The sequence below is a fragment of the Strix aluco genome, chromosome Z (genome assembly GCF_031877795.1).
Source record: "Strix aluco isolate bStrAlu1 chromosome Z, bStrAlu1.hap1, whole genome shotgun sequence".
Taxonomy (NCBI): Eukaryota; Metazoa; Chordata; class Aves; order Strigiformes; family Strigidae; genus Strix; species Strix aluco.
In genome coordinates this window covers 14,537,468-14,565,390 of record NC_133971.1, presented here as the reverse complement: position 1 = coordinate 14,565,390, position 27,923 = coordinate 14,537,468, and the positions used below count along the sequence as shown (strand labels likewise).

Sequence of the window (27,923 nt, the reverse complement as noted above, 5' to 3'; positions counted from 1 at the left end):
CATTGTGGAGGTCCAAGCCAAGCTGTATTCTCATTGCATTCTCAAAATAGGTCTACCAACGAAACACTAGCAAAATAATAAACATTTAGCAAGCTTATTACAGCTCAGAAACCTAAAAATCACAATTCTCTTCAAAACCAGGGTGTACATTGACTGACAAAAAACAACTGCAGAAATTAAAGTTTAGAAATGGCCAAGTTCCTTGAAAGCAAGTTCCCAGGGTCCACTTGGCGATGATATGAATTACACAGTAATGTTAATTATTTTAAATAAATTTTCAGTGCAAAATCAGCATAACCAAAGTAACTGAAGTTTGGCAGCTTGTTGCTGTATCCTTTAACAACAGGAATCCAGGCTGCAAAACCTGAATGCATTTATTCTGACAGGCACCATCAACTAGGTGTTTAGCATGATTTGACCCAAAACCAAAGTACCCATCATGCATTCTGCTGGCATTATGAATGGAGAAAAAAACAAGTAGTCAAGTGATGTTAACTCTGAATGAAACTTTGATATCAGCTACAGACATCCATGCATGATAATTGCACTTTCACAGCTCAGAGGACAATACTGCAGTTTTCAGTCAGTTCTCGGAAAGCAGATCCACAAAACCAGGGGCAGATACAAGATATATACAGGGCAAAAACAGTTCACACAAAAAAACTCCACCCCGTGGGATATCAAATGCATTAAACCAGTATATTCTAGGGAAAAAGGAGGGACCCAACATGAGTGTTTTTTTCAGGACTTGTATAAAGTTCAATCCTTCCTCAAGCATATCATCTTTGTTTCTGGAGACAGGGTTATCTTTATCATGAGGGGAACATTTAAGGAGAGGCCAAATTCCTTCTCAATTTTCCAGCTTGATTAACAGTACCCACAAAATGCCTGAGGAAGTTGGGTTGAGAGAGAAAGAACTTCTATCCCTTCTTTCTTGTGTATTAATCATGTTAAACAAACATCCCCTCATCAATGTTGGAATAAACCAAGTCATGAAGATCATTCTTCCTTTTAAAAAAGTCACACTGCATGCTCTTGAAACCTAGTTTATGCCATTTATTCTCTTAGCTTATAAAAAAGGTTATCCACACTAGGTTTGCTGGTATAACTCCAGCAATATGCCATATTTAGCACAGATAAGTCTTACATCAAAAATAGTGCTTGAGCCAGCAGAATACATCTCCCCAGGGTACTGCATAATTTTGGTGCTATGACTGCATCCACTTTTGGGCTTTTGCTTCATCTCCAACACCACTAAGGAGTTCAGTTTATTTACAGACTGCAAAGTGACACATCAGTGTCAATAAAACACATTACTACCAGATATTACTACATGGGGTAGGAATAGTGGCTTTAAGAGTGTCTCAAAGTTTGGTCACGCTAAAGCCATGCCTTTCACCACACCACTCTCACAACAGTTTCATCCTCTTGGTATTAAGTTACTTCTCTGGGAGTTACAACCAAAAAAAGCAATGACAATACAAACAGCCATTAGTCACTGCAGTAACAGCACCTACTAACAGCACTTTGCTGAGCTGCTCCAAAACCTGTTTCACACACTGCCAAAATGCACGCAAAGCAGCAGTTAAGAGACCCCCTGCTTTACGAGGAATACTAGCAAATGCAGTTACTGCTGTCCCCCACGACCACCCAAGGGCTGTTTGGCAAGACGCAGGGGAGCTTGCAGAGGACAAGGCATGTGGAGGCATGCTCAGTAATCCTCCCAGCCCACTGAAGACTGAAAGAACCGCAGCCAGAAGAATCTAGCCTGGGATTTCAACCTCCACGAAATATCTGAGACTTTTTCTAGGTGGTTCACACAAAAGCAAGTGAATAACCAGACGCTGAGGGTGGGCAGACTGTCCAATGAAGAAATATCAATAGAATTAGGACCATAAGGTGTTTAAATATGTAAAACAACAGAAACAAGCTCCCTGGCTAATCTGTTGCAGACAGGACAGGTAGTAATGGGTTTCTATTGCAGAAATGGAAATTTGGGAAAATGAAGCACAAAACAAAGTGCCTGGGGTAGATGCGGTCTAACAGCAAGCTAAAGACAACAGTAGTCCTTTCCTTGACTGCAACCAAGGAGATCGGGACAGGGCCTTGTGACCACCCTTCTCCTCCAAGTCCACGGTCCTTCATCCACCAGTACTCATTCAAACCAGAAAACAGGTGTACCGCGGTAAGATGCAGAGCGCTGCTTCCTCACCCCATGGGTGCTGAACCACCTTCCATCACTACTTGCTATCATCTCTCACTCCCTCTGACAGCACCTGCACTTGCTGAATCTTTCCACCAGCCAAATTTAAAGGAGTTTGTGAAAGAGTCTGAGGAGTGCCAGGTGGCCATCAGCTAAGAGTGAAGTTAAACCCATTCCACTTCTTACACCACGGGCTCTCATCTGTCCACCACCAGGCACTAGTGGCAACTATCTAACGGCCTCTCGTAGCTGCAAGTGATCTGTCACTCCTTTGGGAACTGCTCCTCACCGCGCAGGTCTTTGGGAAGGCTCCTCTCAATGTCTGCGTCTTCACCTGCATCCCACTGCCCCACCACAGCTCCTGATACGGACGCCCGCGAACAGAGCGGCCCTCCGCTGCCCGCACATACCCTGGGGAGACAGGCAGCGTCCAGCCGCCTATCCTCCTGAAACACGAGGGGAATTCATCCGGGAAACTCCGCAAAACCACGATAAACACTAACAGAGCCAAGCTTTACAGACAGCCGCCTCCGCTGCACTCGGCTCCCCCCCGCAAGCGCTGCTGTTACTTCACCGCGTCAACTGCCCTGGGGAGGACTGACGGTAGAGAGCGCGAAGCTGCGGCCGGGGAGCAGCGCAGAGATGCGGCGTCCCGTCCCGTCCCGGGCTCTCCCACCCCGCGCTGGGCCGCCACCAGCCCGACCCCGCGGCGCGCTCGCCCGGGACGTCGCTCCCCGCTCTCCGTGACGGCCGTCGGAGCGCCCGGGCGGGACCGCGGCGCCGTCTCGCGAGGGATCGCCCGCCGCCTCCCGCCCGGTGCGGGGGGGGCCTTACGGGGCCCCCGCCGCCCGCCGCGCACACCTGCCGGCCGCCCCTCGCCCCCCCAGCCCCCTACCTGGCCGGCGCAGCAGGGCGCGGACATGCCGGCGGCGCGGCGCGGCCTGGCCCCCTCGCTGCCTCCCTCATGCGGGAGCGGGCAGGGCCGGGCAGGGCAGGGCAGCACGCGGGGCCCCTCCGCCGCGGGCGGAGCGGCACCGCCTCTGCCCGGCTGCCGGCCGCGACGCCCTCGGCCCGGCCCGGCCCCGCCGCGCGGCTTCCGCTGTCGTCAGTCTGCGCGGCGGGGGGGGGGGGGGGGGGGTGTCGGCGCCTGGGGGTTCCGCGCCGCTTCCGCGCTCGAACTGGCGCGTCACGGCGGCGGTGCGGCTGTTGCTGCTCCCTCCGGCGGGCCTCGCCGGCCGGCCCGGCCCGCCGGGGACCCGCCGCGCTGAGCGAGGGGACACCCCGCGAACCGGCAGCCCCGCGTCTGCCGCGGGGGAGAGAACCCACCCTCCGAGCCTGGCCCAGGGGGAACCGCACCTCGGCGGAGGTGCCAGCGCACGTGTCTTGCAGAGCGGCCAGCGCGGCGTGTTCGAACTGTCTCACTTGGCTTGCCCGAGCCAACAGAAGCGGCAGTGCCATCTTCAGCTCTGCCATTTAGCATCAGTCCGTGCAGGACTGGCCTCCACAGGCTGCCTGCTCTCAAGGACACTGCTCAGATCACTTGCCTGCTCATATACCCCCTAAAAGACCGGTTTTTCAGCGGCTGGGATTTGGTGAACTCTCTGAATAAGAAATAAACAGAGGGCCCTTAAAAGACCAGGCATCAAATCTAAGTTTAACAGTGCAATGCACCAACCTTGGGTTCAAAGTGCTTTGCGGCATCCCGTGGCCCTTACACTGCCTGCACTTTCATGGAAAAGCCTTTGTGTGAAGGACGGCTTGAGGGCTGTGCTTTCCGAACAGGAGCTGAGATCTTCCCCAGTGTTTCCAAAATACTTTCTCCAGCATCAGTTGCTAGGAATCAAGTGCAGTACCGGGCAGTAGCTGAGCATTTCTCAGCTTCCCATGTGATGACAGGATACCTTAGCTATTGCAGACAAAGCCACAACAGTAGCCACCGGGGTCTCTCTGAAAAGAGTCCCTCGCCTTGTCCGCTTTGTTGCCTCTCTGTGTGTGCTATAATAATTAAGGTAACTATTTGGAACTTTAGTCTCAAAATGCCCTAGCTTTAGGAATTCAGTCAGACTAAAAGTCATTAAACTACATACTGGTATATACCTGTAGATGATGTAGCTACACACACCAAAAAGGAAATTGGTATGGATTGCAGGATGTATTGCGTAAATCCCCTTCCTCTTTCCTCGTGTGCAAACAAACAGAAAGTCGATGCTTTAGGAAGCGGATTGTATGATGAATCAGCGTTACATAATTTGGGTGTTATAGCGGGAACCAAAGAGACCAGAGTTACCATAAGGGTACAGTTTATAAAAAGCAGACATGCTTTATTTTTAATGGTGCTCTAACATCTGCATACACTCAGTTACAGACAGGGTATTTACCACTGTTGTAAGATTAATTGCATCAACTAGTTGGTTATTGAGCTGCAAAGGACACCAGCTTGCAGGCATCCCAGAAGACCCCTCCACAGTTCAGGCACCAATGAGGTTGATGCTCCTGCTCTGCAGGAGCAGCAAAAGCCCCATCCTCAGGTGAGGACTCCTCAAGTCAGGGCTGGGGGTAGAAGTCTCAGCCCACGTTCTCTGATTAACAGCTCCTCCCCCGAGAGGCCGTGCTGAAGAGAATGAATCAAGAATTGACCAACAGACAGGAAAGCAGTGTGGCCAGTGAACTGGCAATGGAAAACCACAGGTGTTTTTAACTTCAAAACATAGTCAGGTTCTTGAAGCATGTGGTTAAGATACAGGAACACGAGCATCACAGCAGAGTAAGAACTCAGCAAAACTGTGCTCATCTTCTATTTCTGTTCCAGGCTTCTTATACAGTCACGAGAAGCTGACTGGTCAGGCTTTGTTTAATTTCCACATCTGCAAAATCAACTCAAAACATGAAGGAGAATCTGAGGCTTAATTTAAAAACAAAACTGCCTTGCAAAGACAGACTGGTGAAGGTGACATACAGGTATGGTGGAAGAGTACACCCACGTCAGCATGTCTGTGACAGCAACAAGCATTCACTGGATGGGGAACACCATTAATTCACTGCTCTGTGCAGGTCTGTTAATGCCAGCACCATTATCACTGACACAAATAGATCCAGCCTTTGCACTGAAGAAACAGCAGAGCTCTGTAATGGACTTTGCAATCAGTTAGAGCACCCCAGAGCCCTGGGATGTGCGCCTTGGCTTTTTAAGTGAAAAATTCGTCACCAGAAAGGCCTGAACTTTCCTGCTGTGTTGCTGGCAAGCATTAAGCAGGCTAATAGCAAAGCAATGAGCAGACTGCATGTAAAGAAACTGTCACTTTGAAATTATCCATGCACTTAGAATAAGGCTTACTCATCAAATACATATTCTGAAATCAGAAAAGGCTGTTGTTCCCCTAATTTGATTTACTGGCCAGAAATCTTCAACCAGTAATTCCTGCCTCAAACTGTTCCTTTTGGCAGGGTAAAGAGTGCCTCTTTGAAGAGATGCTAATTCTGACTTAGGGCTTTCAAGTGACAGGGAATCCATCGATTCAGTAGAGAAAGACAAGATGCTTTGGCCTTGCTTTGTATAAAGAATTTTACAAAGATATACAGTGATTTAATGAGTTGGGTGGAACGGGGGCAAGAAGTGGCCCTGCAGTAAGCAAGACAGCGAAGGAGTACCCAGGAATGGAGTTAAAATTTTGGTCTCAGTTCAGGTGCTGGGGAGCAAAGAATGAAGGAGTGTTTGGTTAGAAACTGTAATCATGTGCCATTTCCCAGAAAAAGTCCAGGTAAGAAGCCAGTTGTGCCCTCGGAGCAAGCCACTTTCCTCACTCTATATACAAGCAGAGCAGACTAGAAGAACCTGAAGCCCCAGAAGCATGTCACTTTGATCCACCTACCTTCAGGCAGTCTACCAAAACTCTGCCTGCAAGATAGCAAGCCCTGTTTCAGACACACCAGTGACCTTCTGTGGCACATCAAGTGCTCAAGTCACCTGATAAGGCACTACTCTTGGATCCCAACTGGCATTTTCACTTGCAGATGTTGCACCTTTACATGCATCCACTTCACTCATTCCTAACTCATTTCTACATGAATTATTCTAACAGAAGCAGAGGTGCTCACTCTCCCCTTTCACTGTGACAAGAATACAGTATTACTACCTCTATAGAGAACTCAAAGTTAGTGGTGAAGTGGAAAGCTTTTTGGCATAGTACAGGGAAATCAGAACTTACCAGGAATGCCCAAGGACTCTGTGCTTCCTCAATATTTGCATAGTATAAATGAGCTCAGTGTATTTTAGGGTAAAAACATTAGGAATTGTGCCATTTTGTTTACACCTTCTGAAGTGAAGCTGCAACTTGGAATGATGCTTTCAATGTTTTGCAATTTCAAGATTTTTCAGTAATTAAAGGATTTTGGTTTGTGCCAGCTGGCAAAGAGAGGAGCACAAAAGGTCTGCATCCAATGAGAAGGAGAAATCTACCACTTGGCTGTTTTTCAGGTGAAATGAAATACAGAAAATCTTTCCAAATGTAAATAAAATCAGAAGGAAAACAAAAGCAGACTGTTACACATCATGGTGGCCACTTACATAAAATTAGATCATATTTGTAGTGTAAATTTAGACTTTATATGCCTGTTAAAATACAAAAGATGTGAAATTGATTTTTAGGTAAATGTGTATTTTGCTTGAGCCTAGCAATTAGACACCAGTCAAAAATGTGGTTATGGGAAGGAAGGGAAATGTCTGTGCACGTGCATGCACGTGTTCTGGAAGCCACCACTCAGGTCCAAACTGAATCTCTTACACAGCTAATGACCTAACTGCTGTGCTGTTTGCTGGAATAGTTTCCTGTGGAAAAGGTATTCCAGTAAAGGGGACCACCATGCAAAGGTGTGAGCAGACAGTAAAAATAATTTATTTACCACTTTATTTAGTTATACTTGTGCATGACTGCAAGACCATCTCCATCTCACAATCTACATGGCTGCAGGCCATAATAAACTCATGACTTCCTCAGTTTTTCTTCCCAAGTATGTACTAGCACCAGGATTATGGACCACTTCTCCCCAGAACCTCTTAGGTAGCCAAGGACTTCCAGAATCTTTGGAAATCTTCATAAAGCCAGTGTACTTAGGAATCGTGCCAGGACCAGCTGCCACAGTATAGTATAGCCCAGCTTGACAAAAAGCAAGTGGGAATAGCCCTCTTAGACACAAAGGTGCATCATGAGCAGTTGAAGCATCTCAGAGGTGTTTTAATGCTTGGCTCTGTGCAGGAAGCCCAAGGGCAGGGTACGGCCCATGCCAGAATTTGCCAAGAGCACCAAGTCACCAGTTATGCTTTTAGCTCAGAGTTCTTGGCTGCTACACCTTCCTTATTTTGACTCTCCAGTTGCTACTCTGCTTAAAAATAAATAAGTGCATTACAATAATGGCTGCAAAGAGTCCAATGACAGAAAAAAATGTAACTTTTGTGTCATCTTTTGATGTTAGAGCTTTTAGAATCTAAGCTTTCAAGCTGTTGTCAGCCTCTCTAGGGGCAGAAGACTACATCACCCAGCAGAAGCTTTCAGAAGGGCATCAGTTGGCTTGGGATCTAGTAACAGACATATACTACAGTATTTGTTACTGATATAACTGAATGATCATCTTGAAGATCATGTGTGGATCTGCAGGGGGGCACACAAAGCAACTAGAATAGCAAAGAGAACACCAAATGGCCTGCCAGTGCAAGGCAAGAACAACCTGCAACTATAAATCTCTGAGATGGGGCTGATTACAGAGATGACAAACAGAGACTGTCAGACATGCACATGTAACTGGCCCTTCAAGAATATCAGGTTGGTCATAATGCTAAATGGTGGTATCTTCCACTGTATCTTTATCAGTGTTCTGTAATTCACACCAATCTTTCCTAGCTGGTAGCAGTTACTAAAAAAAAAAAAAAAAAATCAAAAGGAAAAGAAAATCTGTGCACTTAAGTAGACAAATTTGGTTAGATTCTGATCAAATGAAATGTTTTAAAACATTTGTTGGACTTGAAAGAAAGCATTTCATAGCATTTGAAGATTTTAGTATTAAAAAACCCACAAGGCTGGTATTTCCAGTCAAACTTGCTTTAAAAAAACCCTTTAATTTTGAGAATGATAGTTTAATAAACTGGTTGCTTAGTTGTTTTTTCACTCCAGTGTTAAAGTGGATTAAAACCTGCATTGTCTGTTAAGGAAATGCACCAACTAAACCCTTCTGAGTAGGTTAATATTTATAGTCAAAGTACAGAACAGTAATATTACACAGCTTTGCACTGAACTCTCCAGATGCTGCATTTGCATGCTCTTTGTTGACTCTTTTTAGCACAATACCATGTAATTCCAATTATAAATGTCATTCTTTCCAAATTCTCAGCAACTGTATGCAGTACAGCTTTTCATTCCTAAATCAGGATTTTATTATATGATGTCTCAGGTTTCTTAATCACAGCTAATACCTTTACCTTATGAATAACTGACACAGGCATTTAACTCAAGTGACACTAAGGAAAACATTGTGCTGGAAGAAAAGGAGACATCAGCATTTCTCAGCACACTGACACATTTCTGACACTCAGGTAACCAGCCTGCAGTAAGAAGTCTGGTGTCAGCTTGAGACACACTGTGTTACTGGAGTTAATGAGTGACAGATGGAAGAAAGGAAGCCTGCATACCCCCGAGTTACTAGATAAGGTCAATATACAGGGTCTTATTAAAGTTCTACAGGGATATGAAGTTAAGCAGGGTCAAGCTGCATGCTAAGAGACAGCCCAGTTTTCCATCTGTACAAGGAGCTTCAAGCTGGCAGAGTGATGATTCTCAGAAAGGTAAGTGTTTAAGGTCAGAGAGTTGTTACCAGATCTGACCATCTGCCTTATTTCTCTGTCAGACATTGCCTCTAGTGGCAGGGAAAACTGATCCAGTTTGCCTCTGGATTTGGTTATTTGGAAGGAAAACCCCCTGTCCGTATCTTTGAAAGAGTAAGAGTTTCTAAAGGGAAATAAATAGATATTTTCTGAATAAGTTGCTCACAAATAGAAAAACAAAGAGAAAATACTAGAATTGACCACAGAGATAACAGGAGGCTAGTTCAATAGCATCAAAACTGAGATTTTATTCCAGCTCTTCTTGGGGAAGCTTGAAAATGAGAAATAGGCATTATACGATGAACAACGTTTGGCCAACTGGAGTTTCCAAGCTAGCGAGAACAGAGCTGCTTCTGGAGCCTTCCTGGTAGTGGTGGTGGGCTTCCCTAGTCTCTCACACAGTACCGAGTATCAGCAAGCTGCAAGCCAAAACACAGTCTGCCAAAAGTGTTCAAAGCACTCAGTTTAGCTGAGAAGTTTCCCTATCTCAACCTGACAAGCTACATCAAGACCTACCCCTGTTTTATCCTGTGATTTCATTACAGCCATGTGGAGAGAATACCCTCTACCTCAGAAACAAAGTTGACATAGTTGAGTATGAAATCCAAGGGGCAACAGAGGGATTCAAAGAAAAGCAGGCCTAACTATAGCCTTTTCTGTAACGACCCATCCCCTCCCTTGAAGAAGCAACTTAATATTAAAAGGTAACAGGTGAAACCTGCTCTGTAAAGGCATTGTTACATTGGAGCACATGGAGCATAAACATTTGTGCACCAGAAGAAATGGCTGAGCAGGAGTTAAGCAAACAGTGTACATGCAGTAAGTCAAGGGAAAAAGAACAGTCACAAAAGCCAAGAATAAACACAGGTAAAAGCAAACAACTGGCAGTGCTGCCTGGAGTGCTGACAGCATCAAGGCCACACCATGGATAAGACCACACCACAGATGTAAAGCAACAACTGTATGTTACAAATCAATCTGGCTCTGAGACTTCTTTGTCAAAACAAAAAGGCTGCAGGGATCACGCAGCGTTGGTACCAATCGAGAACCAGGAAGACAAGATGGTGACAGCATAGCTAGCAGTCCTTGTTCTCCATGCCACCACAAGTAATCCTGGTATCTGTGAGAAAATGAAATCAGTTTTGTTTAAAACAGAGAGCACCTTCCTGTTCTGCATTGCGCACTCATACAATGAGTTTTGCCACATTTATTGTGGCAACAAAATGGAAGGAAGAAAACAAAGTTTTAATTCAATTATGTAAACAGCATCAGTACAATGCATAGACATTACTCAAATTCCATTAAGTCTTGAGGTAAGAGCCCTCGTTTGCAGAGTACTAACCTTTCAGGAAGACACAGCATAACTCATGATAAAAAGGTGGTATGGGCAGAAGAACCATCTCAAACCAAGAGAGAAGGCATTTAGATTATGCTCCAGTTTGCACAAGTGTACAACTTAGACCTCTGCACAAGTGGGCACACTCCAGGCTCAAAACAAACAGTCCTTGATTATTGTGGTTCTGAACAGAAGCCAAGTAGATTGCAGCAGCTGTATATTCAATGAGTTGGTGTGATAAAAGATAGATTGTCAAAGCTGAAGCATGATTAGCATGACATAAAGTTTACAAGGTAACGAGATCACAAATTAAACAGTATTTAGATGACTAATAGCATATGACTGCATATTAAGTTATGTTCACCAGGAGTCCCAAATATTCCTTCCAGAGTTCTGACCTAAGTCACAAAAGTTAAATCAAACCATCCAAAAGCCTAAGATTAAGAAAAAATATTGTGCTGATCCTTTTTCTAATTTTATCTTACTTTGTGATATACATACACTTTATCTATGTACAACACCACCATTAAGAGAAAGGCAATTCTAGTCCCTGACACAGGCGGTGTTGTTCAAGAACTCATCTGAAAACAGGACTTACTGTATACGCTTATGGTATAGAACAGGCCCCAACCATACATGCAGTGCACAGTTTGCCAAATGAATTGCAGCGTGGGAGCTGGAAAGGAACAGCTCCTAACTTATATCATACAGAAGCATTGCTATTTTTGAGCATCTGCTGTGGTAAACACATGACTCAAAAGCATGCAAGACAGTAGCCTTGGTCACAAAATATCCTCTCTCTTCAACCCCACGCTTACAGAGCACATTAACTGTGCTTTATACATTCAAACACTGACTGCCCATCTAATTCAGTGCCTACTCTACAACTTTTGCCAATAGGAGCTTAGAGGACTGCTACTTGTTCTGCTGGAAAAGGTTTCCATCAGGGAAGGGTATCATCTAGGCACATGCAGCATTTAGCAAGAAGGGAATGGTGTTACTCTCAAAGCAAAGCTGACAATACTTAAATTGTCACTGCCATGCAACTCTATTTGTTATATCCAATAGTTAGGATACTCACTGAAAAATACAGTATCTGTTTTAGGGGCTGAAGGTTTCCAGGCTTTGAAGTCCAGTTAGAATGCTGGCCTTGGTAAGTTCAATGCAAAAAAGTTTACAATACTCTTAACTCTCTCTTTCCGATTCAGATTAACATATTTTTGTACATACGACTGCGAGAAGTAGGACTGCTGTTCTCTTAATCCTCCAGCCTGCGTTCAGGATGATGTTTGATTACAGACAGTGAAAATTGTGGTAACTAATGTTATTTGATAAACATTTTCTCTACACTGTCAATTAGATCTTAGTGAGAAATTCAACTGCCAACAACCAATACAGAACACAGTAGGGCACTGGAAGACTAGTAACTGTTCTCCCTCACAAGGCCAGCATACTTCACATTGGCTCAAGGTAGGAGTAAAATGAAGTAACATGGGAGCAAGAAGATTGTTGCTCTTCCTCTACGACCCTCAACATCATCTACTAATACACTTGCCATATACATCAGAAAACAGAATGCTGAAAGCGGTTCACAGGTGGGAAAATGACAATGGCTCACCAGGTATCCCTGAGATCCACTGCACAACAGGGGTGGGCATGCGGTTAAGCTGCATCAACAGCACCTACTCTCTTCTTTCTCTTCACTGCAGAAGTTTGGTTACCCAGCAGCCACTCTGCAACACAGCCATGCTGGAAATCAGGCAGAGCTGAGCCCAGTGTATGCACTATGAATTGTTCAACAGCCACAGGTTGACAGGAGGGCTGGTATAGTTTTCCCAGCTGGATCTCCCTCCATCTCTTATTGCAATCTTGAGGCTGTGAAGGAAACAGTATTTATATGCTCTCAGATAATTACTCCTGGAAGACTGGAGTCTGCAAAAAAACCCCACACACCACATTAAATCTGTGCATCATATTGTTTTCAATATAGTAGATGCGTCCTTGGAAAGTCTTAATGCATGACTGCTGAGAGAGCACATGCAAACTCATTTGTTAATACACTGGCACATTAACTGGAACAAAAAAGCATCCTGCCCTTCCTTTATGATGACACATTTCTTCCAACATTATAGGGCTGGCAGACAATCATATGTACATCTAAGCTCCAGGTGAGAAGGGTGTTACTTCTACTTTTGCTCCATCTGTACAGGATAGCACGTGACTCAGCATAAAGGTTCTGTGTAAATCTGTAGCCAGCAAGCAGCTTTGACAGTTACCACCTCAAAGCACGAGTCAAAGTAACAAGACAGCAAACCAGAGAAAGCAATCTTCTTGTTTTTTTTATTCAGAAAAAGAAGTAGGGTTAATGAAACCTCTGTTTCAGTAAGGAAATATTAAATTCACATATTACATATGAAAATATTACAAAATAACCATCCAGTGACTATTACAGCGTTTTTTTCAATGGTTGGGACTCAGGCCATTTTCACTCTTTTTCATCCACCATCCACAGCAATCAAAAAATCAGTTTTTTTGGTAATCCTGAAAAGTGTAAATCACATTGTTATCAAAGTAAAGGGGTCCAGCCCCCTCCTCAAGGTTTTAGTATTCATTTGATACCCTTCTTGAGATACATCTACTCTGAGCTGCTTAATGCTGCAGGAGCAGTACATGATGACTCTTTCCAATGAATCTGTGAAAGAGTGCTAGGATCAAAGTTCACTTGAACCAGTACACGTCCTCCAAATGAATCACAAATCCTGTAATTGAGTGTTAATTGCATCTGGGATACATGTAAGTATTTTTCTTTGCTGGTATAAAAAGCTAGCCAGTTAATTCAACTTTTAAATGTAAGAAAGGCAAGCTATTCTAAGGCTTAACCCTGCCCCACCACACATACACTCTTAATGATTTTTCTTACAAGCTGTCACTACCCAGCAATTAGCTGTCTGCAGGAAGCAACAGCCCTTTTAGTCTCTGCCTCGTTCTTTAACCATGTCTTTGTTTAGTATCAGCTGTAGAGGTGATGAGGGCAGCAGTACTTTTCTGACTCTATTCCAGATTTTGTTCTCTCATTTCTTCATTCGCTACTTATTTATAACATAGGTAGAATTAACCATTGCTGCCTTCTGGGATGGATATGAAGCTTACTATGAAAGGATCCAACTGGTTTTGCCTGCCCTATAGGCAGAGGTCTCCTCTAAAATACTCTGATATTGAATCACACCCATGAACTTTAAATGAATGCTCAAACAATAAAAATTCTTAACCTTAGATATGAATAGAATGGTTTGTGTTTTTTTTCCAAACCAATATAGAATAGTTCTGAAATTAGATAGATTCTTTAATACTGCATTAATTCAGGGAAAAGTTTAGTGCTGTACCATTTATACTCTCTGTTTTGTGAACCTACAGCTCTGTAGAAATGAAGATTAATAGGATTAGAAATTACTGTCCTGGGGAAGGAATGCTGCTTTTGATTGTTTGCCAGAGTGAAGAAGATGGACAATGATGTCATGGTAGCATTAGTGTGTCCACATACATCACTGATCAGAAATAAGTGGTAGCAATAGCTAGAAATGATGCATGCTTAATACTTTTCACAGGCAATCATCCATCTAGTGATAGTTTCCCCTTAACAACAAAGAGGCTGTTTTCTGGGAAGTACAGCTGCTGCACATTTAAGTTTGGTGAACACATCCCACAGGCTATAAGGTTTTGCTCTTGTGGAAAAGCAGCACTTACAGGGATGGCATAAATTCTTTCTCCTAGTAGCCAGCTCCTGGTGCCAACATTTTATAAGAGGGTACCCATCAGTAATCACTCAGTCTATTCTGCTTAGTTCCAGAGTGCTACCTCAACAGGGCTAAGGGAAGGAGAATGTACTGTGCAGGATGCAAGCACAGGCTAGCCTAAGAATTTTGGGGATGCAACTTATTTTTCTTTGAAATGACTTTTGGACAGTTCCATCCCCAAAAGCAATAAAAATATACTGTCCTTCAAATTTTATTTAAACAAAGACTGTAGGATTGTTTGTCCAAACCAATATTTAGATTTTAACTTTAGATGATAACACCATGTAAGGATGTCAAATGAAATCCAGGGTAGCAGATTTGCTAGCTCTAACATTGGCTCTCTCCTTTAATGTTCGTTGGCACTAGAGGACCTACCTTTGAGACCCTCTGGTTCTGTCAGCCTAGATAAGGCAGTAACAGAACATAATGGAAAATTCACATCAAAAAATCCATCATGTTTCCATTTCCACTTAGTGGAAATGATACTGCTTTTTATACTGATACTCAAATGTCTCAAAAAGTAATGCTGACTTCCTAAATGCCTTAGTTATAGCCATAGTTATAGCCAATCTCAAAACTCCTGGCATTTAACACAAAAGTCTGATTTCCTCTTGCTGAAGACGAGACTTTTGGAAAGACGTTAAAGCAATTAGTGTTCTAGCTTGATACAGCTCTGGAAGATCTGCTCATTATCAAATGAACATTGTCAAATGTTCAAATGGTTAAGTCACAGAACTCAAGGAAGCACTGCTTCCTCTTTCATGTCTTTTAGTTAACAGGCATGTTTTAAGGCATGTACTCCTTGTACTAATCACAGACCCTCACATGGTCCTTCCAAAAGGAGCTAAAAAGTTTAAATTAATTACCTAAGCTATGGTAACTTGACAAGTTCCCACATGTTAGTTGACCCATGGTACTGGGGTCAGCAAAGAGCATGCAAATAGTCAACTGATTAAATTTTTCTTTGAGATTAGAACCTTAAGCTAGTGAACTAATACATTTTACTTTTAATTTGACACAGACTAAGAAACAAGTCAAAGTGCCTAAAAAGTAAATTTAACTCTGATAATGTAGCGGTGTCTCTGAATTCAAGAGGAAATGCACTTTCCTGGATGCATCTCCATTCCAAAAAGACATCACTCTTATATGAAAACAGAGTCTCATGCTGGCAATAACAAAAAGCTGATGCTAACCTGACAACTGCTATCTAGCTTATTCCAACTGTTAAGAAGACCAATTCCAAATTTAAGAACCAATATTTGCCTCTCAGCTAGAAGGTCTGAGTAATTTAGTGTCAGATGCCCATCTGGAGTGCTCAGACCTTTTCTCGCCAAGAAGATACGAAGTACATGCTACTGTTCAGGGAAGACTGGAGGCTCCACATAGAAGTAAATGTGAAGGAATCAGCTTCCTTTTAAAAGGGTCACAGAAATGTGCTTAACGTTTCTTACCCAGATGGTCTTAACAGGTAATTTGCTTAGTCTAAGAGAGAGCGAGCAGAAATCTCTCTTCTGAACCTGATTTACATTCTCCAGTCTGCCATTTGAAAGAATAACATGCTATGTTTCTCTCTCTCTCACCCACCCTGCTTTTTTTGTTTTAAAGGATGTAAAGTTATTTCCATCTCAGTAAGATGTCTCAGAAAAAAAAAGAAATAAAGGGCATCATAGTAGCCTATAATTTACTGGCTAGTACCACACTCCACTACAGAAATTAATGGAATTATATATTTCTTCTAACAAATAGATTCTGAAGCATCATAAAAGAGCCTTTTCTGTACCAGTTCTGTTCAAACACAGAACAAAGTCATTCTCACCCCAAAGCAATTATTCTAAAACATAAATCATTAAAGGGCTTCAGCTGGTGCTGGTGCCTAGGGACGTAGTTCACTCAGAGAGTTTTTGTTCTGAAACACTGGAAGTATCACATTCTTTCTGAGCATCTAGCTCCTATTTTCAAACAGGTGAAACATTAAGAGGTTACCTTGATCTATTCCTTCTGTTCTTTTCCTTTTCAAATTCAAAAGTGCATTTTGTTGCTCCTTTACAGCTTCTGCAGGACAGTTGGGTCTTGGCAGCTGATTTCCTGGAGTGGGTCCTGGTCGGTTACTGAAATACTTCTGTTTCAATGCCTTAATGATAATGGAAGAAAAATAAGCAAGTAATTCGTATAAAGTGTCAGAACAACATCTACAAAGAGGTTATAATGAAATAAAGCACTGACTTTAAGAATACTTGGACACTTTTACACTAGAAGGTGGCCTTAGGACAAATCAAGGTTTTGTGTTTTCAGTTGACTACCCACAGCACTTTGATTTGTAAGCCAAGAGATAATCGAGTACTGTTATTTTTAACTACTGCTCAGACATCTAGCAAGACTCTAGACTACACTGCAGAAGGTCTTGTACAAACAGCAAGTTTCTACCTCTAAAGAGCTTACACTCTGAATAGACAGATAGGAAACAAGAGGATAAAGAAGAAAGTAGGAATGAGGAAAGATTAAAAGAATGTGTCGGAAGTCTTGATCAGATTCAAGACCTGGACACCAGCTGTTTTGATAGCTTTTAAGATAGGTCTTTCCCCAAAATTTCTTTGATTGTGCAGTTTCTACACTGTAAACTGAGAAAAATGTAGTTTGAATTAGAGTAGAAGACAAACACAAGTGAGCAGGGTTATTTCATGTAGTGGAATTACATACCCTATTTTAATTTTTAGGAATTCCACAGCTTCCATAAAATACGGTTAAGGAAAAGAACCTAAGCTGTCTCCCACATAATCATTACTCTTGCTAACATCAGTTACATGGTATTCAATGCCTGCTATGAATCAAGTCAATACAGTAAGCGCAAGTTTTTTCCTGCCTTAAACTGTGTCATTGTCAATAAAAATACTAGACTAGAAAAATCATATATATTCAATGTTCCAGTCACCATCCTAAAATATGACCTATAAAATTATTTCATACATACGAACTAGTACAGAGGTGTCCCAAGCATAGCACAACTGATTATTTGGAAACATACTGAAAGTTGGTGATCAAAAAAACCTGAATGTGCTCTGAAAAAGTCTTCTGGCAAAAAGATATTTAACACATGCACTGATCCCCTAGATTGGGATCTGCCTTGTCTAACAAGCAATGAGGGAGTCCTGGCCTTAAAGGACAGCTGTTTCTTGCATGCTTCCCTAACAGTGTAAGGTAACAGAAATACAGTTTTGAAACTGCCATCTGCTGTATCTTCCTCATAGCAGAAATCAATATTCTGAACTAGAACATTCTGCAAGATTTTCATTCACTTCTCCCCATCAAGGAGTAGTGAAATTGAGACCAGTTTCACCCATGTATAATGGAAAAGGATATTCAGGACAAAATGCTGGTTTAAATCACCACAGAACTTCATGTTAAAAAAGAATCAAACAAGTTTAAATTAAATTGAGGAAGAGACTAGATGAAATAAGGATGAAAACCTTTCAAACCCAGGGAATAAGGCAGGCTATGTTAAGAATTAAAGTTTCAAGCTTTAGGTGACTGAATTTTGAATGTCAAATATAATAACTCTCTGAAGGCCGTGACTCATACACCTCTATATTGGGAATGATCAGTCAGCATTATTCATGCCTTTCAGAGTTCTCTCTATAAAACACTGGAACCATGTTTCTAGTATTTCATAGACAGAGATAAATGACATTTCATTTCAAAATGGGGTTATGGGCTTCAAAGCACATTCATCTGATATTAACAGTAGGTTAACGAACATTAGGACATACTATACCTGAGTAGCCGTAACCCTAGTGCAAGGATTAAATGTGAATAAGCCTTGCAGAAGATTGAGCAAATCATCACCAGCTGCACTGAAGATATGTTGAAGAGGCATTCCAGGGAAAGACTTAAATGTGACATAATCTGGAAGACTTGTCATCCCCTACAAAGACCAAAAATGGAATGTATGTTTTTCAAGTTAGAAAGAGTTCAGCTTTTCACAGAAAGGGAAATTCATATGGCTGTCTTTCAGCAGAAGCAAATTATCTTTCAAAACACCCTGCTAACACTTGGTCACTGAAATAAAATAAATGTAGGAATAGTAGGTCAAAAAGACTTTTTTTTAAAAAAAATAATTGTTACAGTTGTTTCACACTTTCCTTTTCCAAGTGATCTGTCTTTCCTTGCTTTAATGGTGACCAGTCCAAAAGGAAAATGTTTCCATTCTTGAAAAAGTAACTGTTTCCATTCTTGAAAAAGTAACTGTTTCCATTCTTGAAAAAGTAACTGTTTCCATTCTTGAAATGCATGGGTTTGCAAATTAATTTGGGCATGCATCAACTCTATCATGCCAGAAAATCTCCTATTCTCTCCTTTCTCCACCTGTATCTTAACTCTTCCTCTCTAAAGAAAGCAGAAATATCATTGCAAACATCTTCATGCGTTTCACTTAGAATCCCAGAGCAACAACAGAACTGTGTTGGGCTAGTAGTACTTTACATGATATTTCTCCATATGGTTATCGCTCCGTTTGGTGATCATGTACCATAGCATTCAAGCACCATTCACACAAAGCAAAAACAGCATGGAGAGGGAGCAGAGGTGGGATGTGATGACTGGTTAACAAGTTCAGAGAGTGCTTCCACAACTCAACTACAAAAGAACATGGTCTGATCAGGCAATTCTGGACCACCTGTGCCCATTGGCTGGTCCAAGCTGCACGTCCAAAGAAGCCATGCTCCACTTCTTCTCACCCTGTCTGATAACCATGGTTATGTAGGTCATTGTGTGCCCTAACATTAAGTTTAGCCCAGTACTAGTGAAGTACTGGATTTACTGTCATCTTGGCCCAGATAATGATAGATAACGATACTACTGATTTGCATTTGTTACTGCACCATTATTCTCAGATAAACTGCTTACCCCTAAAACTATTGCTCTGGTCTCTGTTACCATACCCTGAAGCTGTAACTTGGCTGGGCCACCTCTGGCGTCAGAAACAGGATATGGTACACAGCATCATTACCTGACCCAGCCTTGTAGCAGGTGCCCTAATTGGTTGTTTTGCCCTGCTCATAGACATCAGGTTCTCTGATGGAGGAAAGTACCTGTTCCATTTTCCCTAGCTATTTTAATTAGGGAAATTCAGAAAGACAAAAACATGAAGGGTACTCTGCCTGTTCCTTTTTGCTGTCTCAGAAATACTGAGCACCATGCACCTGCAGCCAAACCGTGACCTGTCTCCCTACAAAAAGAATTTGTTCAAGCCCAGCAGGATACTCAGGCTGCATTTTAAGACAAGACACTTGCCACTGCCTGTATTGTGTTCAGGCTTGCCTGGAGAAATTAGAGTGCCTCGTGTTCCCCCTGGTGGCAGCACCTGCCCGTGAAAAACTTGACTGACAGCTGGAAGCTACAGAAAAGGGAGTTACTGCAACAAAAATACATAAAGCATATTTATATATTGACCAAGAAGACTGAGAAAGAAATGTTTGGTTCAATTTGGATTCAAATGATGATACATCAAATTCCTGAAGACCGATCAGGTTTACAAATGCCATCAATTATTGAAGCTGAATATGATGCCAATGGAGGCACCACAAGTATCTCTACACACCGTTTAACAAACATACACCTAGACAAATTAAGCAAGTGCTACTGCGGATCTGTTACTGTGGATTACTTAGCCTGGCTTGCAAATATGAGGGAAGGATTACCATCCAAATTCCAGAATCAGAAGTCCAGACCCTCAGTTTAGGGCCCAGAATCTGAGTACAAATTCCACATGAAAATTACAGACTTTGTCTTTTGGGCATCAGCAGCTTATGTTCAAAGAAAAGTGCCCTGAGATGACTGAGGACCCCAGCCATTCCCTAGCTGTGTTGAGTTTGTGTGGTGGGGTTTTTGGTAGCAAGGGAGGGGGCTACAGCAGTGGCCCCCTGTGAGAAGCTTCTCAAAAGCTCCCCTGGCTCCAAGTTGGACCCAACTCTGGCCAAGGCCAAGCCATTTAGCAACGGTGGCTGTGCCTCTGCAATAACGTGTTTAAGAAGGGAACTTGAGAGGGGGTTGGGGGACTTTGAGGACAAGTTATGAGAAGAACACTGATGCGAACACTGAGGTCAGTGGAAGGAAGGAGGAGGAAGGAGGGGAGGTGTGCCAGAGCAGAGATTCCCCTGCATCCTGTGGTGAGAGAGCAGGGCTGACCCCCCTGCTACCCGCGGAGGTCACCAGAGGAGCAGAGATTCACCTGCGACCTGTGGAGGACCCCGGACTCTGTGGGAAGAAGCAGCCCCCGCTGTTGCAGTTCGGCACTGGGAGGACTGCACACGTGGAGGTGACCCACGCCGGAGCATCTCGAGAAGAATGCATCCTGTGGGGAGGACTCACGGTGGGGAGAGCTTGTGGAGGACTGTCTCCTGTGAGAGGGACACCACGTGGAGCAGGGGGAAGAATGCAGAAGAGTGATTCCCCCTGGCTTGGAGGAAGAAGGAAGGACTTCCCCATCCCTGGAGGTGTGTAAGAGTGGGGCTGACACAGCACTTACGGATATGGTACAGTTGAGAATGGTCAGTGTTAGGTTAATGGTTGTACTAGATGATCTCCAAGGTCTTTTCCAACCTAGACGATTCTGTGTGATTCTGTGACTCTATGTGCTCCCTGTCTGGATCGTAACACAAGGGGTGGTAAAATGCACAAGCCTTGTATCGTGAACAGGAGCGTGCTTTACTTGCTACTTTTTCTGACATTGACAAACTCCTCAGGGATCATCCCCTTACTCTTAGGGTTTTACATTCTATTCTTCGTGACATCCTTCACAACATTCCCTTCCCTGAAGGATGAACTCAAGATATTGCCACTCAACACTGGGTTCTTGGTATCCCCATCACCACTGTTGGAGCCCAACCTTCAGGCCCCAACCGTTGTATTCCCACCCATCTCACCTTTCCCACCCCTGTAGCTACCAACAATCAGTCAGACTTGACAATTACCTAAGTCCCTCCTTTCACCACCCCACAGAAGGGTGCCTGGTTGACTGATGGCTCATCAAGCCTTTGCAGTAATGCCTGGTTTGGGTGTGATTCCACTGTTTGTACCACTGATGGCCAAATCGTTATGGCCAACTAAGATGGTACTGCCCAGACAGCTAAAATTCCCGAGCCTTTGCTTAGTCATTCACTCCTCTGCCCATACTGTTCTTCTGGGTGCACCGGGTGACCTTCCCTCTTGGAAAGCATGCTCCTTCCACACTCTTACCATAGAAATGAGCGGTCATCTTCTTTAGGAAGGTATTTGCACACTTTGTGGGCCATGTTGATCCCATTCTGCTCACCCCATGGCTGAGGCTAGGTGGAATGACTGAGATGACACTGCTGCTATCAGAGGGGTGGAAGTGATAGTGGACACTGACACCCATGAGAAGCTGGTAGCAGCCCAATACCAGCAGATGAAACTGAGGAAGCCTTAGCCCAAAGCTGCAACTTGGAATGTGGAACCACCATGGTAGCTCACTGGTTCCATGAGCATTGGAATTATCCCACTGTTAAAGCTTTAGCCCAGGTTGCAGCACACTGTGAAATACACCTTCAAATGCAGTGAACTGAATGTATTCAAATTGTATTGACAAACAGGAAGACCTTGCTTATGGAACCTCACTACTTTAAAAGTGGTAGGAGAAAAACCCCACAGCTCCCCAGTATGGAATCCTTCTTTGAGACTCTATTATACTTCCATAACCCAAGAGCAGAACATCACAGTTAACTGTGGGATTGTAAACAATTTAAATGGGAGATACCTCTGTATCAGTTAAGGAACCTACACGAGTGGATCAACAGTCAGTGTCTCATATGCCTGCGTTAACCTTTTTGTAGTATGACCCTTATATTTTCTCACTCTGTTGATACTATATGCCTTTGCGCTAATGCTCTGACAGCTCTCAGTGTAACGTTATTCCCACATCTCCAAGTCCCTCTCCTGTTTCCATTCCCAAACCCACCATATCATCCATACCTTTATCAGTATGAATTTCTCTCTAATTGAATGGTTTTTGCAACATGAAGACTTGCATTGACTATCGGAGCAGGCAAAGAAGCAGGCACAACAAACCTTAATAATCATGGTACCAGAGATCAAATAAATCAGGGAAAGTGTTTTTAGAACAAAAAAAAAAGTCAAACGTGGTTGGCAGGAATCCCTTTCAGGATGGCCTCCCACCAGTAGGGGGATATGGAATATCCTATGTTTTTACTGAGTTGTTATCCTTATTTTGAGTGGCTTCATACTCATTTTGGTTGTCATGTTAAAGATTTGTACTTGGCTTTTGACCCACACTGTTCCGATGGTTTCCTGAGACACCATCTTATTGACTGTCTTCTCAATTTAACCCTTCATCACTCCATGATCAGACTCCTCTCCACACCTGACACTCCCAGTGAGGTGGGTGGTGTTCACATCAGTCTTGGCCTTATATGCCATGGCAAGACAACCATACTTTCCCCACAGTTACATAAGCAAGGAGTGAAAATGTGGGGCTGCTATCGCCTTATACAGTCTCCTCCATATGGTGACTGATGTGTGCTGGGTTTTGTGGCAGAGTTTTTGGTACTGGGGGAAGGGGCTACAGGGGTGGTCCCCTGTGAGAAGCTTTCCAAAAGACAACACACCCCTCACCCCCAAGTCTGACCTGCCTCTGCCCATAGCCGAGCCAATTACCAATGGTGGCCATGCCTCTGCGATTTAAGAAGGAAAACCTGAGAGGGGGTTGGGACTTGTGAGGAAGAGTTACAAGAAGGACACCTGTGTGAACACCGAGGTCAGTGTAAGGAAGGACGAGGAAGCGGGGAAGGTGCACCGGGGCAAAAACCCACCCTGTATCTCCTGGTGAGAGGGCAGGGCTGCCCTCCCTGCTATCCATGGAGGTCACCAGAGGAGCAGAGATTCACCTGTGACCTGTGGAGGACCTCACAATGGAACAGATAGCTGTGCCTGAAGAAGGCCAGGACTCTAAGGGGAGGAGAAGCCCCTGCTGCTGTAGCTGGCGCTGGGAGGACTGCAACTCCTGGGGGGTACCCGTGCCGCAGCAGCCCAGGAATGGCTGCAGCCTGTGGGAAGAACTCACACCAAAGAAAGTTTATGGAGAAATCTCTCCCATGAGAGGGGAGCCATATGGAACAGGGGGAAGAATGCAGAAGAGTGCTTCCCCTCACCTTGGAGGAGGAGGCAATGGACAGACTGCAACCCCCATCCCCTGCCCCTAGGGGAGGAGGTAGAGATATTGGGAACAAAACTGAGCCCAGGAAGAAGGAAGGAGTTGTGGGAGGTGTTAAGATATGGTAATGTTTCTCACTGCCCTGTTCTGTCTGTTAAGTGTCATTGTTGTTAGTGTTTTGAAATAGTGTGATGTCCTTTTTCTTCCCCTAAGGAGCCTGTCTTTTGCCTGTGACCCCTCGCTGTCCTTATCTCCATTCCTGAGCCTTTTGATTCATTTTTTTCTCCTTCCCAGGACTGGGTGGGAAGTGGTGAGTGAACAGCTGCGTGGTGCTCAGTTGCCCTCTTGTGCTCAGACCACCAGGTGACCAGACATCTTACATGGCTATAGCTCCATTTGGTGACTGCACACTACTTAAGGTAGCATCTGAGTCCCCTTTCGCACAAAGAAAAAATGGCACAGAGGAAAAGCAGAGGTGAGATATGATAATTGGTTAGCAAGTCCAGAAAGTACTTCCATAACTCAACTACGAAAAAGGACAGTCTGATCAGGGAATTCAGGAATCCCTGTGCCTGTCAGCTGGCCCAAGTCACTCATCAGAAGTTATACCCAGCTTCCTGTCTGTCTGCCTGATAACCAGGGTTAGGAAGGTCACTGTGTGCCCTCACACTAAGCTTGGCCTGGTATTATTTAATTTACTGTAATCTCAGAGATAATTGTACTACTAATCTGCATTTGTTGTAGTACTGTTACTCTGAGATAAATTGTTTATCCCTAAAGCTGTTAGTCTGCTATTTCTTACTGTATCCCAAAACTATAATGTATTCAGGCCAACTTAAATCCCTACAAATTGCTCCTACTTCTGAAAGTGATTAAAGCAGACTAATTAATCAAGTATCTCAAAACCATTAAGCAACAACAATAATTTCCCACCAATAGCCATGGGAAACTGTGGATACACACAGAAGTTTTATTACTATTGCTTAATGCTAACCACACTGCTATATTGACCAGAGACTTGCCAAGAGAAACTCAGCTGCTTATCCTCCACTTTGTGAGACCAGGCAGCTGCCTTCTGCAAATCTACTTACCTCACTTAATTTCAAAAGCTTAAATAGAATATCAAGTAAAACTCATGTCAGTCTGTTAAACAAAAGGACTCACAGGCCACTGTTCTTCTGTTGGAGTGCCCAGTGTTTCAAATATTCTTGTCAGCTGGTCAAGATCAGAGTCTCCAGGCAAAAAAGGAACCTGGAAGAAGGCAACAGCAGTTGACTGAATTAACTTCTGAACTTCAAGTTGAGAGAGGAGCTCTGACCTAACCCTCATAATTGCAGGGCAAAACATCTGTGTATACCAGCTACCCACAAAGAAGTACACTGAATATTTGAGGCCTCCTAGTGATGCCCTATTAGATTCTGAAGGTTTCTTGCAACACAGGCTTGATATCATTGACTTAATAGCTGAGAGCTAAACATGAGATTAGACCACCACCACATTAACATAGAAGAACTAAACACAGGAGAGGATAGGTTTTACACCTCAGTTGCCAGTTGAAAGTCAGTTGGTCACAGCAATCTTTCCATCATCTACTCCCTTAAGTTACATTTTATATTCATACAAAACATTTAAAGTGAATTATAACTGTATTACACAAGCAGCAGTTAGACTGATGGAATGAGATCACAGCATAGATGAAAGTAGTGACCCACTAGGATGGAAACTGCCTAATCAGTGTCACGTCTCACTTAAACTAAGCACAAGATAGAAAAGGCGATATTTGTCCAGTTCAATTTGTAGTTTGCGCATCAGGCACAAAATGCAAGAAAAAAGGGACTTTGTGACCAAAGCAAAATTATGAAGAATTAGAGGCAGTATTTAACTAAGTGAGATAGAAAGACTGTAATGAACATTTCTACTAGGCAATGTACTAAATTTTGATGTCATGAAAGCCCCTTGAATAAATTCCTTAAGCTCCCAGAAGCTGCATTATCCCTCAACTCAGTAAACTCAGGAAGAAAAAGGACAGATACACTTAAAACTATCATTGTGATAAAACTGAACCATAACACATTTTCTGCTTTGTGAGAAACCAAAGAATCAACAGAATTCAACAATTTGCTTTCTGACTTTAAGTTTATCCAACTTTAGCAGGTCTAAATGCATACTTACATACACATCACTAGTGCTACTTGAACAGCCACTGTACATTTCCATTTCTAAACTGCCAAACAAATTGTACCAGCACAGCTGTTTGTGTGATAAACCAAGGCAAAAGATTTCTTTCAAGGTGCTTTCAGACAGACCAATTTGCCAGTCTAGTTCATGACATGGCCACACAAACATTGAAAGTACAGTGCAAAAACCAAGCAGAAACCACATGCTTGTGGAAGATAAATTATACTGCAGGCTACTTCATGCTTACAGCTGTGTCTGTGCCCCTACCCTCCACTTCCCCCCTCACACTTGCATATCTTCTCTGAAGACCTGCATAATAAATGATCTGCTTCAGTAAAACATACCTAAGGACCATTACATCTGTGTACCATACTCTGGAATGGCATGGGCTTAGTCTAATGTTAACCTTCAGCTTCACTCCAGTATTGTCAACTAAACAACGCTTAGAAAAATATCAGTCTTCTGCTCATTACAAAAAAATCCACAATTAAGGTACTGATGATAATTACTTAGTTATTGAGAAACCATGTATAAGGGACAGAGTATGTATGTATCTGTGATGTCACATTTCTAGAAGGATAGCAAATGAAAACTGATAGAAGGCTGTGTGAAAAGAGAACACTTACAGGACTGGAAGAGTTACTTACTTGAACTTCCCCAAAGCAAGACTGTGAAAGTTTGTTGCAATATTTTTACCGTGCTGTTTTTAAAGACTTTCAATGATCGTGATATTTATGGAACCTCAGTCTATTCCAGAACTTCACTTTCCTTACAGTTAGCAAGCTCTTGGAAGCTTTTTCCCCCCTCCTCTCCTTCCTTTCCTAAATAGCCTAACTGCCTTCACCTGCTGCTGTTAGAAGGAGAGAGAAGGACCATATACAAAGTTGTAATGCACTGAAGAGCAAATACAAAACGTATACATTTGAAGACTTACCCTGAGGAGCAATTCAGCTAAAATACAACCAACAGCCCACATATCGACACCAACACCATACATTCTAGCACCAAACAATAGTTCTGGGGCCCGATACCACCTGAAAAGAAAACACATTTCGGGAAAAATCACCTGGCTTTGCTCATGTCAAATATTATATATTGTAGCAATGCAAGAACTACAAAGAAGACACTGCTCTTGCCTATAAATTTTTCAGACACTGAGGAGCTGTACTCTACCCTGCAAAGTGTTTTAAGAAGGACTGAACAAAATTGTGCATTTCTCACCATAGGGTCACATAAAACCACAAATTAAGTAGTTTCAACTGAGCTGATTAACAGATATACAAAGGAAAAAAGTAGTTAACAGGCAGGTTTTGTATGTTATAAACCAAAATTTCATTTAAACTTTAAGAAATGACAGAAAGACAGAATTCCTTACAGCTTCCAAAAATCTCCATACCAACAGACCTAAGTACAGAGACTAGTTTTATGCAAAATGAACCCTGACAGCAGTTCTGTAACACAGCTACTTTCACTGCCTAAGAACAATCAAGTTTAATGCAGTGATCTGATGCATGCTGCATTTGAAACTACCGTAGCATTTCTGCCTTTTGAAGAAAGGTGTTAAAACAAACCAGCTTTGCCTGAATAGCTTTAGCATTACAGCAGACAAAAGGAAGTAACTTACATATTTTGCAGTCCTGCTTTCTAAAGCATACCTTAAATGTGCATGCCATAAGTAACAATATATATTTTAATTGGTTCAACCTTTGTCTCATAATAGGTAATGTGACTAGCTACAAAAAAGGATTCTAGGTCTCATGATTAACAGAAAGTAACAGCTGTCTTGCTCTGAAAGCCAGGCTTATAGGCAGATACTTATTATTTCCATGCATTTCAAAAAAGTATCATACCCCAGAACAACCCCCATGGATGCATATTATACCAGTTCTTACAGACTTTGCTAAACAATGCTTCTTGTATTTTCTTTATGAAGCTCTTGCCATGACAGCCGTATCACATGAGCTAGATGTCAAACTCTGAACATGTTGATTTGACATGACCTATTTCAAGAGACACTGCAAAACAGCTACAGAATCACTATGTAAGAAACAAAATAGAACGTCTTACCTTGTTACTACCTGGTGTGTATAAACTCTATTTGGACTTCCAAAAGATTTTGCCAAGCCGAAGTCAGCCAATTTTAAAACCCCATTTTCATCTAACAACAAATTATTTGGTTTAAGATCCTGTCAGTACAGAAAGCAAAGCATTAATTTTGTCAGTATTGATAAAAACAGACTTGTGTTGGGTTTATGTGTGTGGTGGGGTTTTTGATAGTGGGGAGGGGGCTACAGCGGTGACCCCTGCGAGAAGCTTCTCAAAGCTCCCCCGGCTCCAAGTCAGACCCACCTCTGTGCCAA

General features: G+C 42.9%; 2 protein-coding genes across 14 annotated transcripts in view; both read right to left on the bottom strand.

The window, feature by feature from the left end:
* SERINC5 (serine incorporator 5) overlaps positions 1-3,268 on the bottom strand; it is a 45,251-nt gene extending 41,983 nt beyond the window's left edge. The window contains exon 1 of the mRNA XM_074812338.1: positions 3,099-3,268. Coding sequence (XP_074668439.1) covers positions 3,099-3,125 — 27 coding nt within the window. The 5' untranslated portion in view covers positions 3,126-3,268. The remainder of the gene's footprint in view (positions 1-3,098) is intronic.
* Positions 3,269-4,498: 1,230 nt separating this feature from the next.
* Positions 4,499-27,923, bottom strand: part of CDK7 (cyclin dependent kinase 7) — a 34,496-nt gene continuing 11,071 nt past the window's right edge. For 5 of the 13 annotated variants that reach the window (XM_074812342.1, XM_074812347.1, XM_074812345.1 and 2 more), the window contains 6 exons: positions 27,631-27,749; positions 26,498-26,597; positions 24,550-24,636; positions 17,974-18,123; positions 16,188-16,335; positions 4,499-5,067 (listed from right to left, as the gene is read on the bottom strand). In XM_074812342.1, the coding sequence (XP_074668443.1) occupies positions 5,018-5,067; positions 16,188-16,335; positions 17,974-18,123; positions 24,550-24,636; positions 26,498-26,597; positions 27,631-27,749 (654 nt within the window). In that variant the 3' untranslated portion in view covers positions 4,499-5,017. Of the gene's footprint in view, positions 12,286-12,732; positions 12,952-16,187; positions 16,336-17,973; positions 18,124-24,549; positions 24,637-26,497; positions 26,598-27,630; positions 27,750-27,923 lie in introns of those variants that run through there. The other 8 variants (XM_074812343.1, XM_074812346.1, XM_074812350.1 and 5 more) reach the window with 6 other exon arrangements.